Source organism: Aegilops tauschii, chromosome 7, assembly GCF_002575655.3.
Source record: "Aegilops tauschii subsp. strangulata cultivar AL8/78 chromosome 7, Aet v6.0, whole genome shotgun sequence".
Classification (NCBI taxonomy): domain Eukaryota; kingdom Viridiplantae; phylum Streptophyta; class Magnoliopsida; order Poales; family Poaceae; genus Aegilops; species Aegilops tauschii.
Genome location: NC_053041.3, coordinates 220,656,015 through 220,674,166, shown reverse-complemented (window position 1 = coordinate 220,674,166; position 18,152 = coordinate 220,656,015). Strand labels below are relative to the sequence as shown.

At 49.4% G+C, this 18,152-nt stretch overlaps 1 protein-coding gene across 1 annotated transcript; it reads left to right on the top strand.

Moving 5' to 3' along the window:
* Window positions 1–13,887: 13,887 nt before the first annotated feature.
* LOC109777517 (IRK-interacting protein) lies at window positions 13,888–16,977 on the top strand. The gene is made up of 2 exons (XM_020336141.4): window positions 13,888–14,275; window positions 15,301–16,977. The coding sequence occupies exons 1-2, from the start codon at window positions 14,006–14,008 to the stop codon at window positions 16,813–16,815; spliced, it is 1,785 nt and encodes a 594-aa protein (XP_020191730.1). The 5' UTR covers window positions 13,888–14,005; the 3' UTR covers window positions 16,816–16,977.
* The last annotated feature ends 1,175 nt before the right edge of the window (window positions 16,978–18,152 follow it).

Here is an 18,152-nt window from a genome sequence, read left to right as displayed (position 1 = left end):
ATATGGGAAGTCCAGTTTCGGCCACCGGGAAAGTTTTGGGGGTTATCGGTATTGTACCGGGACCACCGGAAGGGTCCCGGGGGTCCACCGGGTGGGGACACCTATCCTGGAGGGCCCCATGGGCTGAAGTGGGAAGGGAACAAGCCCTTAGTGGGCTGGGGCGCCCCCCCCTTGGACCTCCCCCTGTGCCTAGGGTTGGAAACCCTAGGGGTGGGGGGCGCCCCACTTGGCTTGGGGGGGAAGCCACCCCCCTTCCCCCTTGGCCGCCGCCCCCCCTTGGAGATCTGATCTCCCAGGGCCGGCGCCCCCCCAGGGGTCCCTATATATAGTGGGGGGGAGGGAGGGCAGCAGCACCACAGCCCCTGGCGCCTCCCTCTCCCCCTGTAACGCCTCTCCCTCCCGCTTGCGCTTGGCGAAGCCCTGCCGGGATCCCGCTACTTCCACCACCATGCCGTCGTGCTGCTGGATCTCCATCAACCTCTCCTTCCCCCTTGCTGGATCAAGAAGGAGGAGACGTCGCTGCTCTGTACGTGTGTTGAACGCGGAGGTGCCGTCCGTTCGGCACTCGGTCATCGGTGATTTGGATCACGGCGAGTACGACTCCATCAACCCCGTTCATTAGAACGCTTCCGCTCGCGATCTACAAGGGTATGTAGATGCACTCCTTTCCCCTCGTTGCTAGTATACTCCATAGATGGATCTTGGTGATGCGTAGGAAATTTTAAAATTCTGCTACGATCCCCAACAATCAGAGAGGTATCTCTCGGCCCTCTCGGTAATGCACATCATAATAAGCCTTGCAAGCAATGTGGCTAATGAGGTAGTTGCGGGATGATGCATTACAGAACGAGTAAAGAGACTTGCCGGTAACGAGATTGAACTATGACGATTTTGTATTATATGAGTTATGTGATTTTGTGACTGAATATTGTTCGGAGTCTCGGATGAGATCACGGACATGAGGAGGAGTCTCTAAATGGTCGAGAGGTAAAGATTGATATATTGGATGATAGTATTCGAACACCGGAAGTGTTCCTGGATGTATCGGGTACATATCGGAGTACCGGGGGAGGGGGGTTACCGGAACCCCCCCGGGGAAGATATGGGCAAAAGGAGGGTAGCACACCAACCCACAAAGGGGTGGCGCGCCCCCCACAGGGAAGGAGGCCGAATAGGACTAGGAGAGGGGGCGGCGCCCCCTTTCCTTCTCCCCCCTCTCTCTTTCCCTCTTCCCCCCTCTGGTAAAAGGAAAGGGGGGGCGAATCCTACTAGGAGCCCAAGTAGGACTCCTACTTGGGGCGCGCCTAGGGCCGGCCTCCTCCCCCTCCCTCCTTTATATACGTGGGGGGCGCCTACAACACAACATCAATTATTCCAAGCCGTGTGCGGGGGCCCCCTCCACAGTTTACGTCTCCGGTCATATTCACGTAGTGCTTAGGCGAAGCCGTGCGCGGATCACTTCACCATTACCGTCACCATGCCGTCATGCTAACAGAACTCTCCCTCGACACTTTGCTGGATCAAGAGTTCAAGGGACGTCATCGAGCTGAACGTGTGCAGAACTCGGAGGTGCCGTACGTTTGGTGCTTGATCGGTCGGAACGAGAAGAAGTTCGACTACATCAACCGCGTTAACAAACGCTTCCGCTTTCGGTCTACAAGGGTACGTGGACACACTCTCCCCCTCTCGTTGCTATGCATCTCCTAGATAGATCTTGTGTGAGCGTAGGAATTATTTTGAAATTGCATGCTACGTTCCCCAACATTGTGGTGTAGCACATCCTCGCCAAGGATGAATGGAGCAATGATAATGACAACGTCTGTATGACAGTGGTGCCGGTGTCCTGGATTAGTCGCGCGGATTTCCGTCCAAATCCGATAGGTTCTCGGTATATCGGTAACTGTTGGACATTCTACCCTTGGATGGCGATGAAATTTTATAGGGTCTTTGTAGAGTTAATTCCGCACAATTCTACCGAAGGGATCATCAAAATGATGCTAAAGGAGGTGGTGACGTCGAAAGTGAATCTACTCTCCAGAAAATTCTGCACGATCGCGCGAGGGCAAAGTTGACGTTGTGCCCCGAGTTCCACTGACGATTTTTCCATGATCTTGGTTGAGATCGAAGTTGATGTTGATTCTCATCGTACCACGATGAGTGCTTAGCGGGACCTATATGGGCCACAAATGTTGGAGCTAAATCCGGCAGGTCTCAGGTAGGGGTCCCGAACTAAGAGGCTTGACACGATGGTAACAGGAGGATGAATTTTTACTTAGGTTCGGGCTCTCCTCGGGATAAAACCATATGCTACGCATGATCTACCACGAGATCGCTACGTTAAAAAATTATGTCCATCGACTAAACTAGACTCAACTGGCTTATAAGTTATCGGAGGACTGGGATTACAAGAGTCTTAGTCAGCTACGTTGGTGGAGGAGAATCCTCCACGGTTAAGGAGTCCTTGTATTGAACGACAAGACTTCTTTATTTTCTTTGTAGATCATTATGGGCCACCAAAAGTAGCCTAGGACGAAACCGACAGGGGGTCCTCAACACGGCCCATCTGGCCGGGATTCGCATGGTGAGAGGCCCCTAGCCGGGACACCGTCAAAGCGCACCACTCGTTCATTTGACTCATATTCACCGATTTGCATGTAGAAGAACTCGGTTGACTTGAGGACCGCCTTGTTGATGACCTCCGTGAACGTATTCGTGAAGCATTCGAACTCTTTGCCAACCAAGTCGGCTTAAGTGTTGATTTAGTCACATGAATAAAAGTGGGAAGAGAAGACACATTTTCTTATGTACTATTGCCCTCACCGCCGCCAAGGCGATGCTCATGTTGTGCATGGTGGCGACAAGGAGGTCCGAATTCGTGTGCCATCGACATGAAAGAGCATGTTTGGCCGGAAATTGGCAATGGCTTCTAGGTGCATATGCATACATTGTCTAAATACATATTTTGAAAAGTTAAAAAATTCCGAACAAAAATCCCGCATGTATATCCGGACATTCTATTTGTGTGCACAAAGTTTTCGGTGAAAAATGAGGTTTTTTGTGGCTTGTGTAAAAAAGGCAATTTCTGATGCTTCATTACAACTATATTTTGCATTTCTTTATCTTTTTTACACAAGCCACAAAAAACGTTGTTTTTCACCGAAACTTTGTGCATGTACATAGAATATCCGGATATACCCGCGGATTTTTTGTTTCAAATTTTTAAAATGTGTATTTAGACAATGGGTGCATATGCACCTAGAAGCCAAAACACCACATCTTTGTTTGGCCCGAAGTGGAATTTGGATAATGTCACCGAGAAGTCGAAATTACCCAAATTGCACCAAGATGGGCCTAAAACGAGGTCGTTTAGATCCCTCTTTAGCCCTCAAGGGGCTCATGTACATTAGTAATAATGCCTACCGCGTGCACAAATATTCACGGGCGCGGATGAGCTCGCCTGATCCCGGAATCGATAGGCGTTGGTTCGCGTCAGGATATGGGATGCATGCGGTACTTCCGGCGTATACGGTGTCCTATTTAATGCGTAGTACCGACGAAGCGTCGATGATTGTACGGGGCGGGGCAAACGGACGTCCATCCATCTGTGACGGATCGCAACGTCCAGCTCATCACAGTGTCACGTCGTGGTGGATGGAAGTCGGGTTGACTCGGCCCACCCATCACGGATCGCAACGCCCATCCATAGGGATGGCAATGGGGACAATCCCCTATGGTATACCTAGAACATCCTCATTTCCATCTATTTCCCATCATCTCATCCCATCTCCGTTTACATGACCGGGGATGAAATTTCCCCATACCCATGCCCCACTAGGGAAGAGGGCCCCATTAGGGTCCTTATCCCCATAAACAAATGCTCATATACATTATATGACATACTATAATCAACAAATATAAATGGTGTTGTCCGTGTTATGCTAATATCGACTCTTGGTCATGGTGGCGGCCGAGGTGAGGATGTGGGTTAGGTTTAAGGTTTTTTCAGAGTTTTTTATGTTTCCACAAGTTTGTTTATGAATATTTTAAGGTTGACCGCAATGTCATAGTTAAAAAGTAGGTCCCCGATGGGTATTGGGTCTGCGGAATAGAATATCATCACCATCCTCGTTATATCCTATGAGGAATAAATTAGTTTATTAAATATCCCCGTGAGGAAGCTTTTCGCCCACCTCCATCACCTAATAGATGAAATCCCCATGTGTTTGGTGGGTATGGGCCCATTTCCATCCCTACCCATCCATCAGCCGCCGGCCCTCTTCCTTCGATCTGCGCTGCCGGCACATTCCCGCCCCTCGAGCCGAATCGTGGGCGTGGCACTGGTGGCGACGCTGCGCCCTGGCTACGCGGCGTCCAAGGCAGCCGTGGAGGCCATGGTGTGGGTCGGCACGAAGGAGCTCGGGTGACGGTGACCTGTGACGCGTCGGGCCGTGGCTATGGAGCTCTTCTTCACGGGGAAAAGCGAGGAGGACTCGGGGAGGTCACACCGCGACGGTGGTCAGGTTTCTCTGCACCGCTCCTGCGTTGATGCTGGGCAATTTTGACTGAAATCAGCGCTTCTTGTTTGACTGGAATCTGTTAAGCATAACAGTTTGTGTACACCTCCAGTAGATGGACATAGTCAGAAGGTGGGTTCAGTAACTGATGTACTGCAGCGTCTCAGACACACGATTGTTTGCCTGCACGTTGTACCTTTGTTCTCTGAATCAGTGTAATCAAGTGTTCGTTTGCATTCAGTTTGTGTTTGATGCCAAAGTTCAATACATTGTACATAATCACAAGCATACAAGTGGTGAGATGAACAATTTCATTCCATTCCATCTTTCAAAACCGAACACTAAAATCTAACCATTCTATTCCTCAAAATTTTACCTACCAAAAACAAGGATGAAACCGACCCATTCTAGTGGAACGAAACCATGACATTCCATTTCACTTTGTTCCCAAACCAAACACTCCCTTAACCCTGTCGGCCACGCCGCACGGCCACACAGTAATCACAAATCGATCCCCCAAATCCAGACAAGAAACCCTAGTTGCAACATATGGCGAACGCAAACCAAGGTTCAGTCCGCCCGTCCTACCAATTGTTCCGTACCAGGACTGCGGCAGCCGGCAGGAATGTTGTCACCTACTTATCCCGACGGCGAGCGTTTCTACAAATGCCGCAATCACAATGTAAGCGGATATTAGGAAAAATTGTTGATTTGTTTCCACACCTCATTTCCTTAGCTGATTCTTTCCAACCAATACCAACCTTGAGGTGGAGGATGCGAAGCAGGGGCAGACAACTCCACTAACGCACAATCTATGGCAGAATGGAACTGGACTGTGCGCAAGGATGCAGCCCCTGATTAAGTACATGCGTCGGTGGGAGCCCTCCCAAGCAGTTTGGAAATCAAACGGGGTGCGCTCACGGAGTACAACAGGATTATGTTGCCACCTGTCATCATGTAGTCACACTGAATTACTGTCATCACAGCCAACCTGTACAGGGAACCACTTGCCAAGCATTTTTCAAAAAAGACTCTTTTCATAAATGGGCTCAGGAAAATCAACTGAAGCTTGCCCTGAAAATCCATTTGTTCAAATCACCTTACAACTAGAAGGTTTAGTAATATTGAGGAACATCTGCACCTGAAAATCCATTTTGTTCAAATCACCTTGCAACTAGAAGGTTCAGTAATATCTAGGAACATGCGTAGCCACCATTAGATGGTACTAATTGTCTCAAATAACATAAGACGATATATTATGTTGAACAAACTGAAGCTAATCTCTGATGATTTCCCCACAGTCCCCTCAAGGCCCTTTTGCTGGAAGGCGCATTGCTCATTGAACCGAAGAAACTGTTGTGCGATGGCCTGTGGTCGCTTATGTGCCAACCGTTGTTGTTCGACCGCAGCAACCGTATCACTGCAGGGCACTCACAGCGACAAGACCGTGTGTTACTTCTTTTTGGCTTGCCCTGAAAATGATTGCAGCAAATAACAAGGACCATTATTTTCTTTGCACATCCACGAGTGTGCTACTAGCCACCTGTCAATTTTGGCAATAAAAGGTAGGATTTTATAAAACATATGGAACAGTAGAAATTTATATATAAAATGTATGGAGGCAAGTGAGGTGAATTTTTTTTTTGTGAAGCGAGATATCCTTTTTTGTTTGCAAAGGAAAATGTGAATATTTGTTAGGATGGTAAAACCCCAACCAGTTTTTGTAACCATGTCTGTACGAATTGCCTTGAGAAGAAAAATACTTTCATTATAAAGTTTTAACAATGAGCATATAGAACATCACCCAGAATAACTGGTACAATAATTTTAGCAAACATCTGTCCTAAAAAGGGTAGAATTAATGGGTAGCTTGAATGTAAAACATAGCCAAGATATTTATAAGCAAGCCAGAAGAAGCTACGATTTTGCTAACTATTGGACTAAAGAGTGTTTTTAAACAGAAAACAGTGTTTTTAACTCTGCTCTAACAGTAGACATGTTGTGCTCTTGTGCCGTGGTTCACAACATATACTGCAGAAACATGTTCGTTTGCTTGTACCACATCCGACAACAATATCCAGATGAGGCAGAAACTTACTTTTTTTGCTCTTTGAACCGTGATCATCATATGGAGGCTTGTCTCTGCTGCTGTTAGTCAACCGGCCTTCCGTTTGCATTCCGGAGCTGCTAAACCAATGAAATTTCCAACTGCGCTACCTTCAGCATCACTCCCGTATACTTTTGCGGTTCAGGAACACACTCAGTTATGTACCTTTTGGCTTGTTGAACTCAATTCTGTGCAGGAACACACCCTGAAGTTTCGACAGAGGAATCAAATGTTTTGTTAGTTTTTTATGAACTTGTTAATTTCATGTGTACTAGCTGTTGTAGGTACTAATCATCAAAGACGCGGACTGAATATGTAAAGTTGACATAGCGAAGCATGTTGCTTACCGAGCAACCACACACGATCTTTTGCATGCACTTTGTTCTCTCCACATGTAGCCTGCTTTTGCCGTACCTGATTCCAAATCCTTTTTCCCATGAATAGAGATTGTAAAAACCTCCCCAAGTGAATCAAATGTGCTTCCGAGTGCAGGTACTATGACGGTTGGTGTCTTCTCATTTGCATAACCTCGAAGTGCTTTTTCCAGGGCAGTTGTCCTGAGCGGTCTGCTCTATGTGATATGGAGTTTCAGATATAGCTTGTCAGTCAGATCTTGCAATGGAAATCAAAATTCAGAACAAGTTCGAACTAGTAAACCGGGGCGACTGAGAGGGTATACCTCCTTGTCCATCCAGGCGCCTGAGGATCGTCCCTCCCTGTTGACGTCTCTGAAGGTGCCACCGTCAGGGCAACGGCTTCGCAAGTACTGTTCAGATCGGCATCCATTGTGAGCGCTGCATCCCCAGCGTCGCCCATGCTGGAATCTGACCGGGCGCGGATCAGAGCTTCAGCGCCTTCCTCATACGGCACGGAGTTGCCGTCGGATAGATCCATCGGCGAAAATCTAAGAAAAAACAAGGACGTCGATAACTGCCACACGTGTGGCATCTAGGGGGTATCTGCCGCACGCCCCGTGTGGCATCGACACAGGCCCGCCCGCACGAGCACGTCCGGGCGCACCCCGCCACAGCCCGCACGTTCGGTGTGCGGCGCGATCGCCCGCATGAGCACGTCCGGGCGAGCGACCACGCGGCCCGCACGACCCGTCTCGGCCGTCGCCCCTCCCCGCCTGCGAGCCACACGCCCCGCGTGGCAGTTACCACGCGTCCCGCCGCGATTGCTATGGTCCGGACCCTCTTCCATGTACGTGTAACTCCAGTTGCCATGTCGCTGAACTGCAGTTGCCATGTCGGACAACTGCAGTTGCCATATCGCTGAACTACAGTTGTCATGTCGGACAACTACAGTTGCCATGGTTGCTCAACTGCAGTTGCCATCTCAGGTCAAGTGCCGGATGCCTTTTTGGGCAACTGCAGCTGTTGCCATGTATGGTCTGGTCTGCTACAGTTGCCATGATTTGAAAACTTTAGGAGTTGCCACCTACTAACACTAGACAGTTGCCATGTAGCACTACAAAACATGGCAAAAAACATGACCGGGGTAAAAAAGAGTTGCCATCTGCTTACAAGCACACTAGGACAGTTGCCATGTACCCTACAAAAACACATGGCAACTGATAGCTTTTGGTGTGTGGGAGAGGAGACGGGCATGTGGACTACGGTGGTATCTTTAGGAGTTGCCACCTACTAACACTAGACAGTTGCCATGTAGCGCTACAAAAACAGACATGGCAACAATAACATGTTCGGGGTAAAAGAGAGTTGCCATCTGCTTACAATCACGAATAGGGCGGTTGCCATGTAACCTGCAAAAAACATGGCAAATGACAACTTGGGTGTGGGAGAGTGTGAAAATGGGCAGTCGTGGGAGATGGGGGACAGAAGTCGTGCGGGCGCGACGGCAGTTCCACCGCACGCCCCGAGTCGCAACCGCTCACCTTGAAGGGAAAACAGCGTGCGGGCGAACTCCCTCATACGCCACACACGCAAGCTGTCCTACGTGGCACACAAAATCAGCCCTCTCGTGCCAAGATTCGTGCAAAAGGCATTGGGTGGCGATCGAGGCGTGTGGGCGAGTTGGCTAACGCCCACACGTGTGGGCGTTAGTGTTTTCGAAAAGGACGCTAATAACTGCCACACGTGTGGTATATTAGGCATCCGCCCACACATCATGTGTGGCGTGAGCACAAGGCAGCCCACACGGGTTGTGTGTGGGCGCAGCTACTTCGTGCCACACGCCCAACAAGTACTACTCATCTCCACCTCGCGCGTGTGGCACGAAGCAAGAATGCCCACACGTCCTGGCGCAGCTACATTAGGTACCCGCGGGATAACGATTTAGTTGCCATCCGGGATGGCAGATGTAGTTATCCGGGATGGCAGATGTAGTTGCCATGTCTAATTTATGGTAGTTGCCGCGTGTAATCAAATCGTAGTTGCCGTATGTGATTAACTACTTGCCACATATGGTCAAACAGTAGTTGCCATGTGTGTTTACCTAGTTGTCACGTGTGGTCCAAGCATATGGTTAATCACAATTGCCATGTGTGTTTATCTGGTTGCCACATACGCGCAACTGCAGTTGCCGTCAAGCAACGAATTATAGTTGCCATGTGTGTTTACCTAGTTGCCACGTTCGCGTAACTGCACTTGTCATCCACAACGTAGGAGTCGTCGTGTGGGCGAAAAACAGTTCGCCCACACGCACATGGACTAGGTGGTGGCTGTGTGGGCAGAAACTAGTTCGCCCACACACGCAGCTGGCAAACAGCATGGCGCGGGGCGTGTGGGCAAACTCTCCAACGCCCACACACCAGCCCCGTCCTACGTGGCACACCAAATTTACCTTTTCGTGTCAAGATTCATGCAAACTGCATTAGATGATGATTCAGGCGGGTGGGCGAGTTGGAGAAGTGCCACACGTGTGGGCGTTAGTGTTTCTGTTTCAAAAAACAAAGCGACCGCAATAGTAGGATGTCTTCCTGTACGGCGCTGCCGGCAACTGCGACGGAGAGGCGAAAGGAACGTGAAGGGTACCTGTCCACGGGATCCGACAGGAACTAAAAGCCATTGCTTTCCGCCTCCACCATCGCCATGCCCGCGACCTCGGGAGCTTGTGCGGCGGATCAAGGGATATGGATTGCTTTTTTTTCCATGCCGTAAAGCCGAGTTAAGTCGGAGGCCCCACTGGTGGGGCAGGGGCAGGTGGGGGGTAATTTTCCGTCAGATGCAAATGTTGGAAATATGCCCTAAAGGCAATAATAAATGGTTATTATTGTATTTCTTTGTTCATGATAATTGTCTATTGTTCATGCTATAATTGTGTTATCCGAAAATCATAATACATGTGTGAATACATAGACCACAACGTGTCCCTAGTAAGCCTCTAGTTGACTAGCTCGTTGATCAACAGATAGTCATGGTTTCCTGACTATGGACATTGGATGTCATTGATAACGGGATCACATCATTAGGAGAATGATGTGATGGACAAGACCCAATCCTAAGCATAGCATAAAAGATCGTGTAGTTCGTTTGCTAGAGCTTTTCCAATGTCAAGTATCTTTTCCTTAGACCATGAGATCGTGTAACTCCCGGATGCCGTAGGAGTGCTTTGGGTGTACCCAACGTCACAAAGTAACTTGGTGACTATAGAGGTACACTACGGGTATCTCTGAAAGTGTCTGTTGGATTGACACGGATCGAGACTGAGATTTGTCACTCCGTATGACGGAGAGGTATCTCTGGGCCCACTCGGTAATGCATCATCATAATGAGCTCAATGTGACTAAGGAGTTAGCCACGGGATCATGCATTACGGTACGAGTAAAGTGACTTGCCGGTAACGAGATTGAACAAGGTATTGGGATACCGACGATCGAATCTCGGGCAAGTAACGTATCGATTGACAAAGGGAGTTGTATACGGGATTGATTGAATCCTCGACACCGTGGTTCATCCGATGAGATCATCGTGGAACATGTGGGAGCCAACATGGGTATCCAGATCCCGCTGTTGGTTATTGACCGGAGAGGCGTCTCGGTCATGTCTGCATGTCTCCCGAACCCGTAGGGTCTACACACTTAAGGTTCGGTGACGCTAGGGTTGTAGAGATATTAGTATGCGGAAACCCGAAAGTTGTTCGGAGTCCCGGATGAGATCCCGGACGTCACGAGGAGTTCCGGAATGGTCCGGAGGTGAAGAATTATATATGGGAAGTCCAGTTTCGGCCACCGGGAAAGTTTCGGGGGTTATCGGTATTGTACCGGGACCACCGGAAGGGTCCCGGGGGTCCACCGGGTGGGGACACCTATCCTGGAGGGCCCCATGGGCTGAAGTGGGAAGGGAACAAGCCCTTAGTGGGCTGGGGCCCCCCCCTTGGACCTCCCCCTGTGCCTAGGGTTGGAAACCCTAGGGGTGGGGGGCGCCCCACTTGGCTTGGGGGGGAAGCCACCCCCCTTCCCCCTTGGCCGCCGCCCCCCCTTGGAGATCTGATCTCCCAGGGCCGGCGCCCCCCCAGGGGTCCCTATATATAGTGGGGGGGAGGGAGGGCAGCAGCACCACAGCCCCTGGCGCCTCCCTCTCCCCCTGTAACGCCTCTCCCTCCCGCTTGCGCTTGGCGAAGCCCTGCCGGGATCCCGCTACTTCCACCACCATGCCGTCGTGCTGCTGGATCTCCATCAACCTCTCCTTCCCCCTTGCTGGATCAAGAAGGAGGAGACGTCGCTGCTCTGTACGTGTGTTGAACGCGGAGGTGCCGTCCGTTCGGCACTCGGTCATCGGTGATTTGGATCACGGCGAGTACGACTCCATCAACCCCGTTCATTGGAACGCTTCCGCTCGCGATCTACAAGGGTATGTAGATGCACTCCTTTCCCCTCGTTGCTAGTATACTCCATAGATGGATCTTGGTGATGCGTAGGAAATTTGAAAATTCTGCTACGATCCCCAACAGCAAATTGGATGACGTGTACCGTGTTGTTGCCGGTTATGTACCAATGGAACATCCGACAGTCACCGTCGGAGTTACCGGCCCGAAGACGGGGCTGTTTCCGTATGTGACTGTTGCCTTCTACGGTCGTACACCCCGCACTGCCAGTGGAGGATTCCGTCGCATCCACGCGTCGATCTCCAGTTCGCCAGCGCTACCAGGAGCAGGCGAGGACGAGCGCTCTATCGCCGCACTCACCGCGTGCACCCCTGATCCTCGAAACGAAAAGGGTTTACACGCCGCACCAGGAAGACTTTGAGACGTCCACAACCAGAAAATCAAGATCGAGAGAGTCAAGTCCTCCGCAACGAGGAGACCAATACAGAAAGGGAACAAACCAACTAAAGGCCAGGTATAAACACCCATGCACCAAGACTAGGAGGAGGAATTTTGAAATCAACAACCAAGATGACAGAACAAATCCTTTTCCAAAGGATGACAGAACAAATCCCTAATTTTAGCCTGTTCACTATTAGACATCTTGTGACCACAAATATCCTAGCGACTTCTTGTCGAAGCCACTGAATTCTCCATTTTTTACCCGCCAATATATAATTTTACACAAGCAAGATTATGGTTTTTACTTGTATTGTATCGCAAGAGTCCGAAACTAGGTAAAATCGTCTCCTCATATCCATTTGATGACTTAAGGTTGCATCCCACTATCCTACAAATCCACGTGCATTATTGTACCATTGTTTGAGTACTTTGCAAAAAAAAAAACCCGGATGATAGGTGGCGCCAACCGTGGGGACCGTCATGATATCAAATAAGATCTACAAGGACGGGCATCAAGATTGTCCAGGACGACACTATATTTTGCAGAAAATTTTCCAGCCACTCAAACCTTTCGGATGCTTCTTTGATTCGAAAGAGTTCAGAAGATTTTAGGCAGATTTGAATTATTAAGAATTTTCCCACATAGGTCATCTTATTTGCAGGTTGGATCCTCAGTAAAACTTCACAAGGGTTGCTTTGCACTTTATTTTGGAGAGAAAAAGAACCTATCAACTAAATCATTTTGGTACAATTCCTTCGTTTTCCCACGTCGAACACTCTTACACCGAAATTTCTATGGTTTTGTAATCCTCTATATAACTCTATCTGACATGTCACTCTAGTCTTGTGCCTGCATTTTCAGAATCCTTTAAATCCAAGAGGTTCAACTCATTTGTCTTTCTTGTGACACCAAGCACTCTTTAATAAAAAACTTCTCTAGTTTTCTAAGCCCATAAGATTCAAGGGGAAACGCCATTTCAATCTCTAGTCCCGCCTTTTCAGATTCCTAGGAAACAAAGAGGCCCTAAATATACATTGCAAGGGAGCCTAGATCGTCAGGTACAAAAAAAGAAAAACTAAGGCTAGTGATCAAATACTCGAATTATTGTCCCTTGAGAGAACTGGTGCTTGAGAGCAATCGGTTAACAGTACTACCTACAACTGTACAAGCGGCTGAGAGCAACCGGCATACCCGTCACGGGAGCAAATTGATTGGTCGGACGGATCATAATAAATACGCGTGTCCTGTTGGGCAAGCGTTTGCTAAGGGTGCTTTGCTTTCGCAACATCAATTATTTGCCAAGCCCAGCGACGCCTCTGAAGCCATGATTCCGGAAGCGCACGTAGCTGAAAGCCGAAAGCGAATCGCACGCAGCGGCAGTGTGGGGCAGGCGTCATCATTAATCACAATCAGTTCCATCGCTGCTTAAATTGCCCGTGGGAGCCATGTGGCCGTGCTCTTTGCCTTTTCCCCGTGCTCCTCGGCACTCTGCTTCCCCGCCGATCAACAGGCACAACCGCAACTGCAAGTAGTCCGTATAAAAACCTCCCCCCATCAGCCTAGCCATACCAGCAACAACAGACAGTCAAGCATGCAGTGCGCAGCACAGTACACAGCAAATACACTGTCAAACGTCCCAACGCCCAACTGCTAAACTATGCCGGTACCAACAGCACAGGGACTGGGGCACTGTGTTAGCATGAGTGTCTTAGAAAGAATCAAAGAATCAAACAAGAGAGCTCAGCTCAAACATTCCTTTTTATTTTTCCTTTCAGTAGATGGCACGCCACCGTCTCCCTCCCTCCCTCCCATCTGTAAAGCTACCCTCTCTCTCTCATCTCTCATGTGCTTTATCATTCTGTTGACACTGCTACGTTGGTCCAGCCCCCACTATCAAATCAACGTCTCAAAATCCAGTGCCATGCTGGTCCTGCATTGGCGCCGGTACCCATTTAGTAGGAGTACTAGTACGTAGCACCAAGCATGATTACCGCACAGTGATACAAAATACATGACATACACGGACAAAACATACAACAAGCCATTATTCCCTTCCTCCCTCCGCCCAGCGCCACAACTCCGCGCACAGCCAAACCCAAAGACGCGGCCTTTGACCCGCTCCCCGCGCCGTCGCCCTCGGCCGTCGCGGCGTCCATGGCCGCGGAGGCCGCCTCTGGCCCGTCGTCCTCCGCCCGCCCGCCCGCCGCGTTCCCGGCCACGCGCCAGGAAATCCAGGCGGCCATCGCCAAGGCCACCGAGCTGCGCGCGCTCCACGCCGCGCTCCTGCAGGGCGGCGGCGCCAATGCCGCCGCGTGTGCCGCCTACGCTGGCCGCAGCCCCGCCGTCATCCGCGTGCCGCCCGCCGCGTCGCCGGCGTTCCCCAGGGCCGCTGCCGTCGCCGAGGACTACCCCGTCTTCACCCCGGTGAGCAAGCCTTGCCTGTTTTGCGCTTATTACTGTTTCTCGGTCTAAGGAGCAACAGTGCTGCCAAAGGCAGCTCCATTGGTGCTAGATTTGCCACTGTCCGCCATGCTAAAAAAAAGTGCACACTTCTGCATCTGGCTGTCGTGGCGGTAGGTTGCTGCAGGATTTGCTTATTCTTATTGTGGGCATGCTCTTTGTGTGGTCGCACTCGCACCATTTTTAAATTCAACTTTCTTTACCGATAGTCCTTGGCTGAAATGGAAGCTGAAACAGTGTGCTCAAACACGCTATGCTGATTGGAGTTTGGTAGGTGCAAGCTCAAGCTTGACTGACAAGGTGGATGCCAGGGTTTGCTCTCTAAGCATTTTTCAGTTACCATGCCCAAGTTAGATACAAGCAAGGCTATTTTCTTGTATGCATACGAAAGGCAATGATCTTTTTCACATAAATAGGTGTCTAGAGCCCTGGCTGTCTTCTGCCTGGTTTAATTTACAACATTCCAGAACAGCCTACTTATACAGGTTGTTGGTGAATTAGCTAACTTCTCCGCAGTGGAATGCATCTACTAAATCGTACCGCCAAGCTGTTAGGTTGGCTATAAATGTTTTTCTGGTACAAAAAGGGAACCACTAGTAATCTGAACAATTATAACAAACTATTTTAGCATGTATACTTGGTTTCAGTATGTCACTATGTCTGCATTCTTTCCCAAATTATGTTGCCCTTTGTTGGTATATATATCGGTTTTTTCCTCTCGACATGCATAGAAATGCACATCATTTTGTATTTCAAGAAGAACGCCGAGATGTCAGAATGCTTACAAAACCAAAACAGCCACAAAGCTAACAAAGCAGAACTAACTGCAAAAGAAAGCAAAACAGTAACTAAAACAAAGAAGCAAAAGTTACCGAGGGGTTAGAGCTGAACCACATTCATTTTGTTTGCTGAATCATCTTCTAATATTTTTGAATTTTTAACCACCTTCTAATATTGACACTTGTTGCTTCCTTGGTGAAATCTTCCAGGCTTATGGTGAAGAGCCTTTGGGTGGAATGAACTGCATTCGCCAAGACAACCGGAGCCTATCTGAGAACTGGAGCGGAATCGGTCTAGACCATGAAGGTGCTGAAGATGAGGTGGCCTTCTCGGATCTCGACAATCACAACACATTCTCTTCGTCCAACAGCGAGCTCCATTTCTCTTCATCAAATGAGCATACGCGGAACAGAATCCCTCGTAGAAACCATCATTCATTCCTTCATCCTGCTCTCTCTGCTGACAGCTTCCTCAAGTCGGCCAGCAGGAGAACAGATTCAGCAGAATCGAAGGCTACGACCACGTGCAACACTTGCAAGCCTGCGACAATCAGCAGGGGCCCTGAAGCTGATGCCAATGCTCTGAAGAACCTCAGCAGTGTTGTGCCACAGTCGAATCACCACCCCTCCGTCGGCTCGCGTACAAGGCAAAAAGGGACAAACGTGCTCTCATGGCTGTTACCCAAGTCGAAGAGGAAGACGAAATCAGACATGTCACCGAGCACCGCCGAATGTGAGAACATGTCGCAGCTTCTCAAGGAGTGGGGGGTGTTTTCACTAGAATCTCTGAAGAAGGAGCTTGCTGAGGCCAATGAGCATAGGGACGCTGCTCTTCAAGAAGTTGGAGAGATGAGATCGTCTTTGGGAGAACTAACTAGCAAGCTACTGAGCTTGGAAGCGTATTCCTCAGAACTGAAGAAGGCTCTAAAGAAAGCAACGAGCACCAAAAACAACGTGCAATCTCACTCGAAGCGATCAGCGAGATCAGTGGGTGTCAGCAGGGACGATTCATTGCCCGTCAGTCAGGAAGTAATGGTGGAAGGGTTCTTGCAGATAGTATCGGAAGCCCGTCTCTCCATCAAACAGTTCTGCAAGGTGCTGCTCCAGCAAGTCGAAGACGCCGACAATGGGCTGGCAGATAAGCTGAGCTTGCTCCTGCAGCCATATCAGCTCACACTCGCCGACAAGCACTCGAAAGTGATACTGTATCATCTGGAAGCTCTGATGAACCAAGCGATGTACCAAGACTTCGAGAACTGCACGTTCCAAAAGAACGGGCCGCCCAGGTGCCTCGACCCCAAGCAGGACCTCCAGGAGAACTTCGCGTCGTTCGTCGCGCTGCGCAACCTGAGCTGGAACGAGGTCCTGAAGAAGGGCACCAAGTACTACTGCGAGGACTTCAGCCGGTTCTGCGACCAGAAGATGAGCTGCATCGTGTCCACGCTGAGCTGGTCGTGGCCGTGGGCCGAGCAGCTGCTGCAGTGCTTCTTCGTGGCCGCCAAGTGCATCTGGCTGCTCCACCTTCTGGCGTTCTCGTTCAGCCCGCCGCTGATGGTGCTGCGGGTCGAGGAAAACCGGGCCTTTGATCCGATGTACATGGAGGAGATCCAGGTTGAGCGGCAAAGGTCGCAGCAGAACCCGTCTCGGGTGAAGATCATGGCGATGCCCGGGTTCTACGTCCAAGACCGGGTGCTGAAATGCAGGGTGATCTGCAGATATAGCTAGACCCCGTAGTGTAGTCCTGAGCTGGTATCATGCCTCTTGGTTTTGTTTTGACTGATCTATCTTGTTAGTAGCGTGATGTAGCATTTGCCTCTCGCGTGCGGTTGATACCATCTGTAAGAAATATTTATGCTAATCCTTAACGGGTAGATTGATAGTTTTTTATCCCTCCGTGGTTTGATCAAGTTTTTGATGGACAGAAATGCATGCATTTGAACTGCTGATGTAAACATGGGAATGTTTTGTTGGAATTTGTTAGTAGGCCTTTGGCCCAAAGCCTAACTAAAATCTGAAATTCTGGTGGCCCATTCATGTATGGCTATGAGTGATGTGAGTGGGACTAAAATTTAGTCCCATCTTGGAAGTTGAGTGTGAGTTGCACCTCTTTATAAGGTGAGCTCTTCTACCACTTGTATGAGCATGAGAAAAGGAGACCTACACGCGCGCTCCTCCTTCGTTGAAAGGCGCCGCAACATCGTATGTTTTGCACTGTTCCAGATTTGTGCCCTAGATTCGATCTGTTCATCTACTATGCTAGTGTGCATGATTAGTTTAATCTCAGTTATTGTCGTCATGATTTATTTATTGTTTATTCAGACTAAATCTCGTAGTAATTAGCTCATATATTCAACAATCCAAAAACCTGATTATAAGCGATGACTCCATTGTGGATTCGTATATGTCGTTTGACAACGACAAGGACATATGGGCTGCGCTCGAGGCCAAAATTGGGGCCTAGGACGCCGACAGTGAGTTGTACGTCATGGAGCAATTCTATGACTACAAGATGACTGATGCACGCTCTGTTGTTCAGCATGCTCATGAGATACAGTCGCTCGCAAAGGAACTTGAGTACTTCAAGTGTGTGTTGCCGGAGGCATCATTGCCAAGCTTTCACCTTCGTGGAACAATTTTGCTACTTCTCTGAAACACAAGAGACATAAGTTTTCTGTTTCCGATCACATTGGTACTCTTGATGTTGAAGAGAAGGCGAGAGCAAAAGACACACGTGCTCGAATTGCTGAGGGAGCTTCTAGTGCCCACGTGGTACAGAAGAAGAACTTCCAACCCAACAAGTTCAAAAACAACAAGAACAAATCTCACACTCTACCAACTTCGAAAAGAATTCTCATAAGAAGGGAAAGGGACTATGCCATGTCTACGGTGATCCTAATCAGTGGGCTTCGAGATGTCCTAACCGCTTTGAGGAGCGCGGACTTGAGAAGAGTGACAGGACCGCTAATGTTGTCATCGGTGATACTGTTATGAAGGATTCTGGGTCACAGGGACTTCTCCCATGCTGACGGGAACATGTCACATGCCATTGTTCGAGGTGTCGG

Coding starts and splice junctions, on each gene's coding strand:
- LOC109777517 (XM_020336141.4), top strand. CDS start 14,006: ATGGCCGCGGAGGCCGCCTCTGGCCCGTCGTCCTCCGCCCGCCCGCCC. Junction 14,276..15,300: donor ACTACCCCGTCTTCACCCCG/GTGAGCAAGCCT, acceptor GAAATCTTCCAG/GCTTATGGTGAAGAGCCTTT.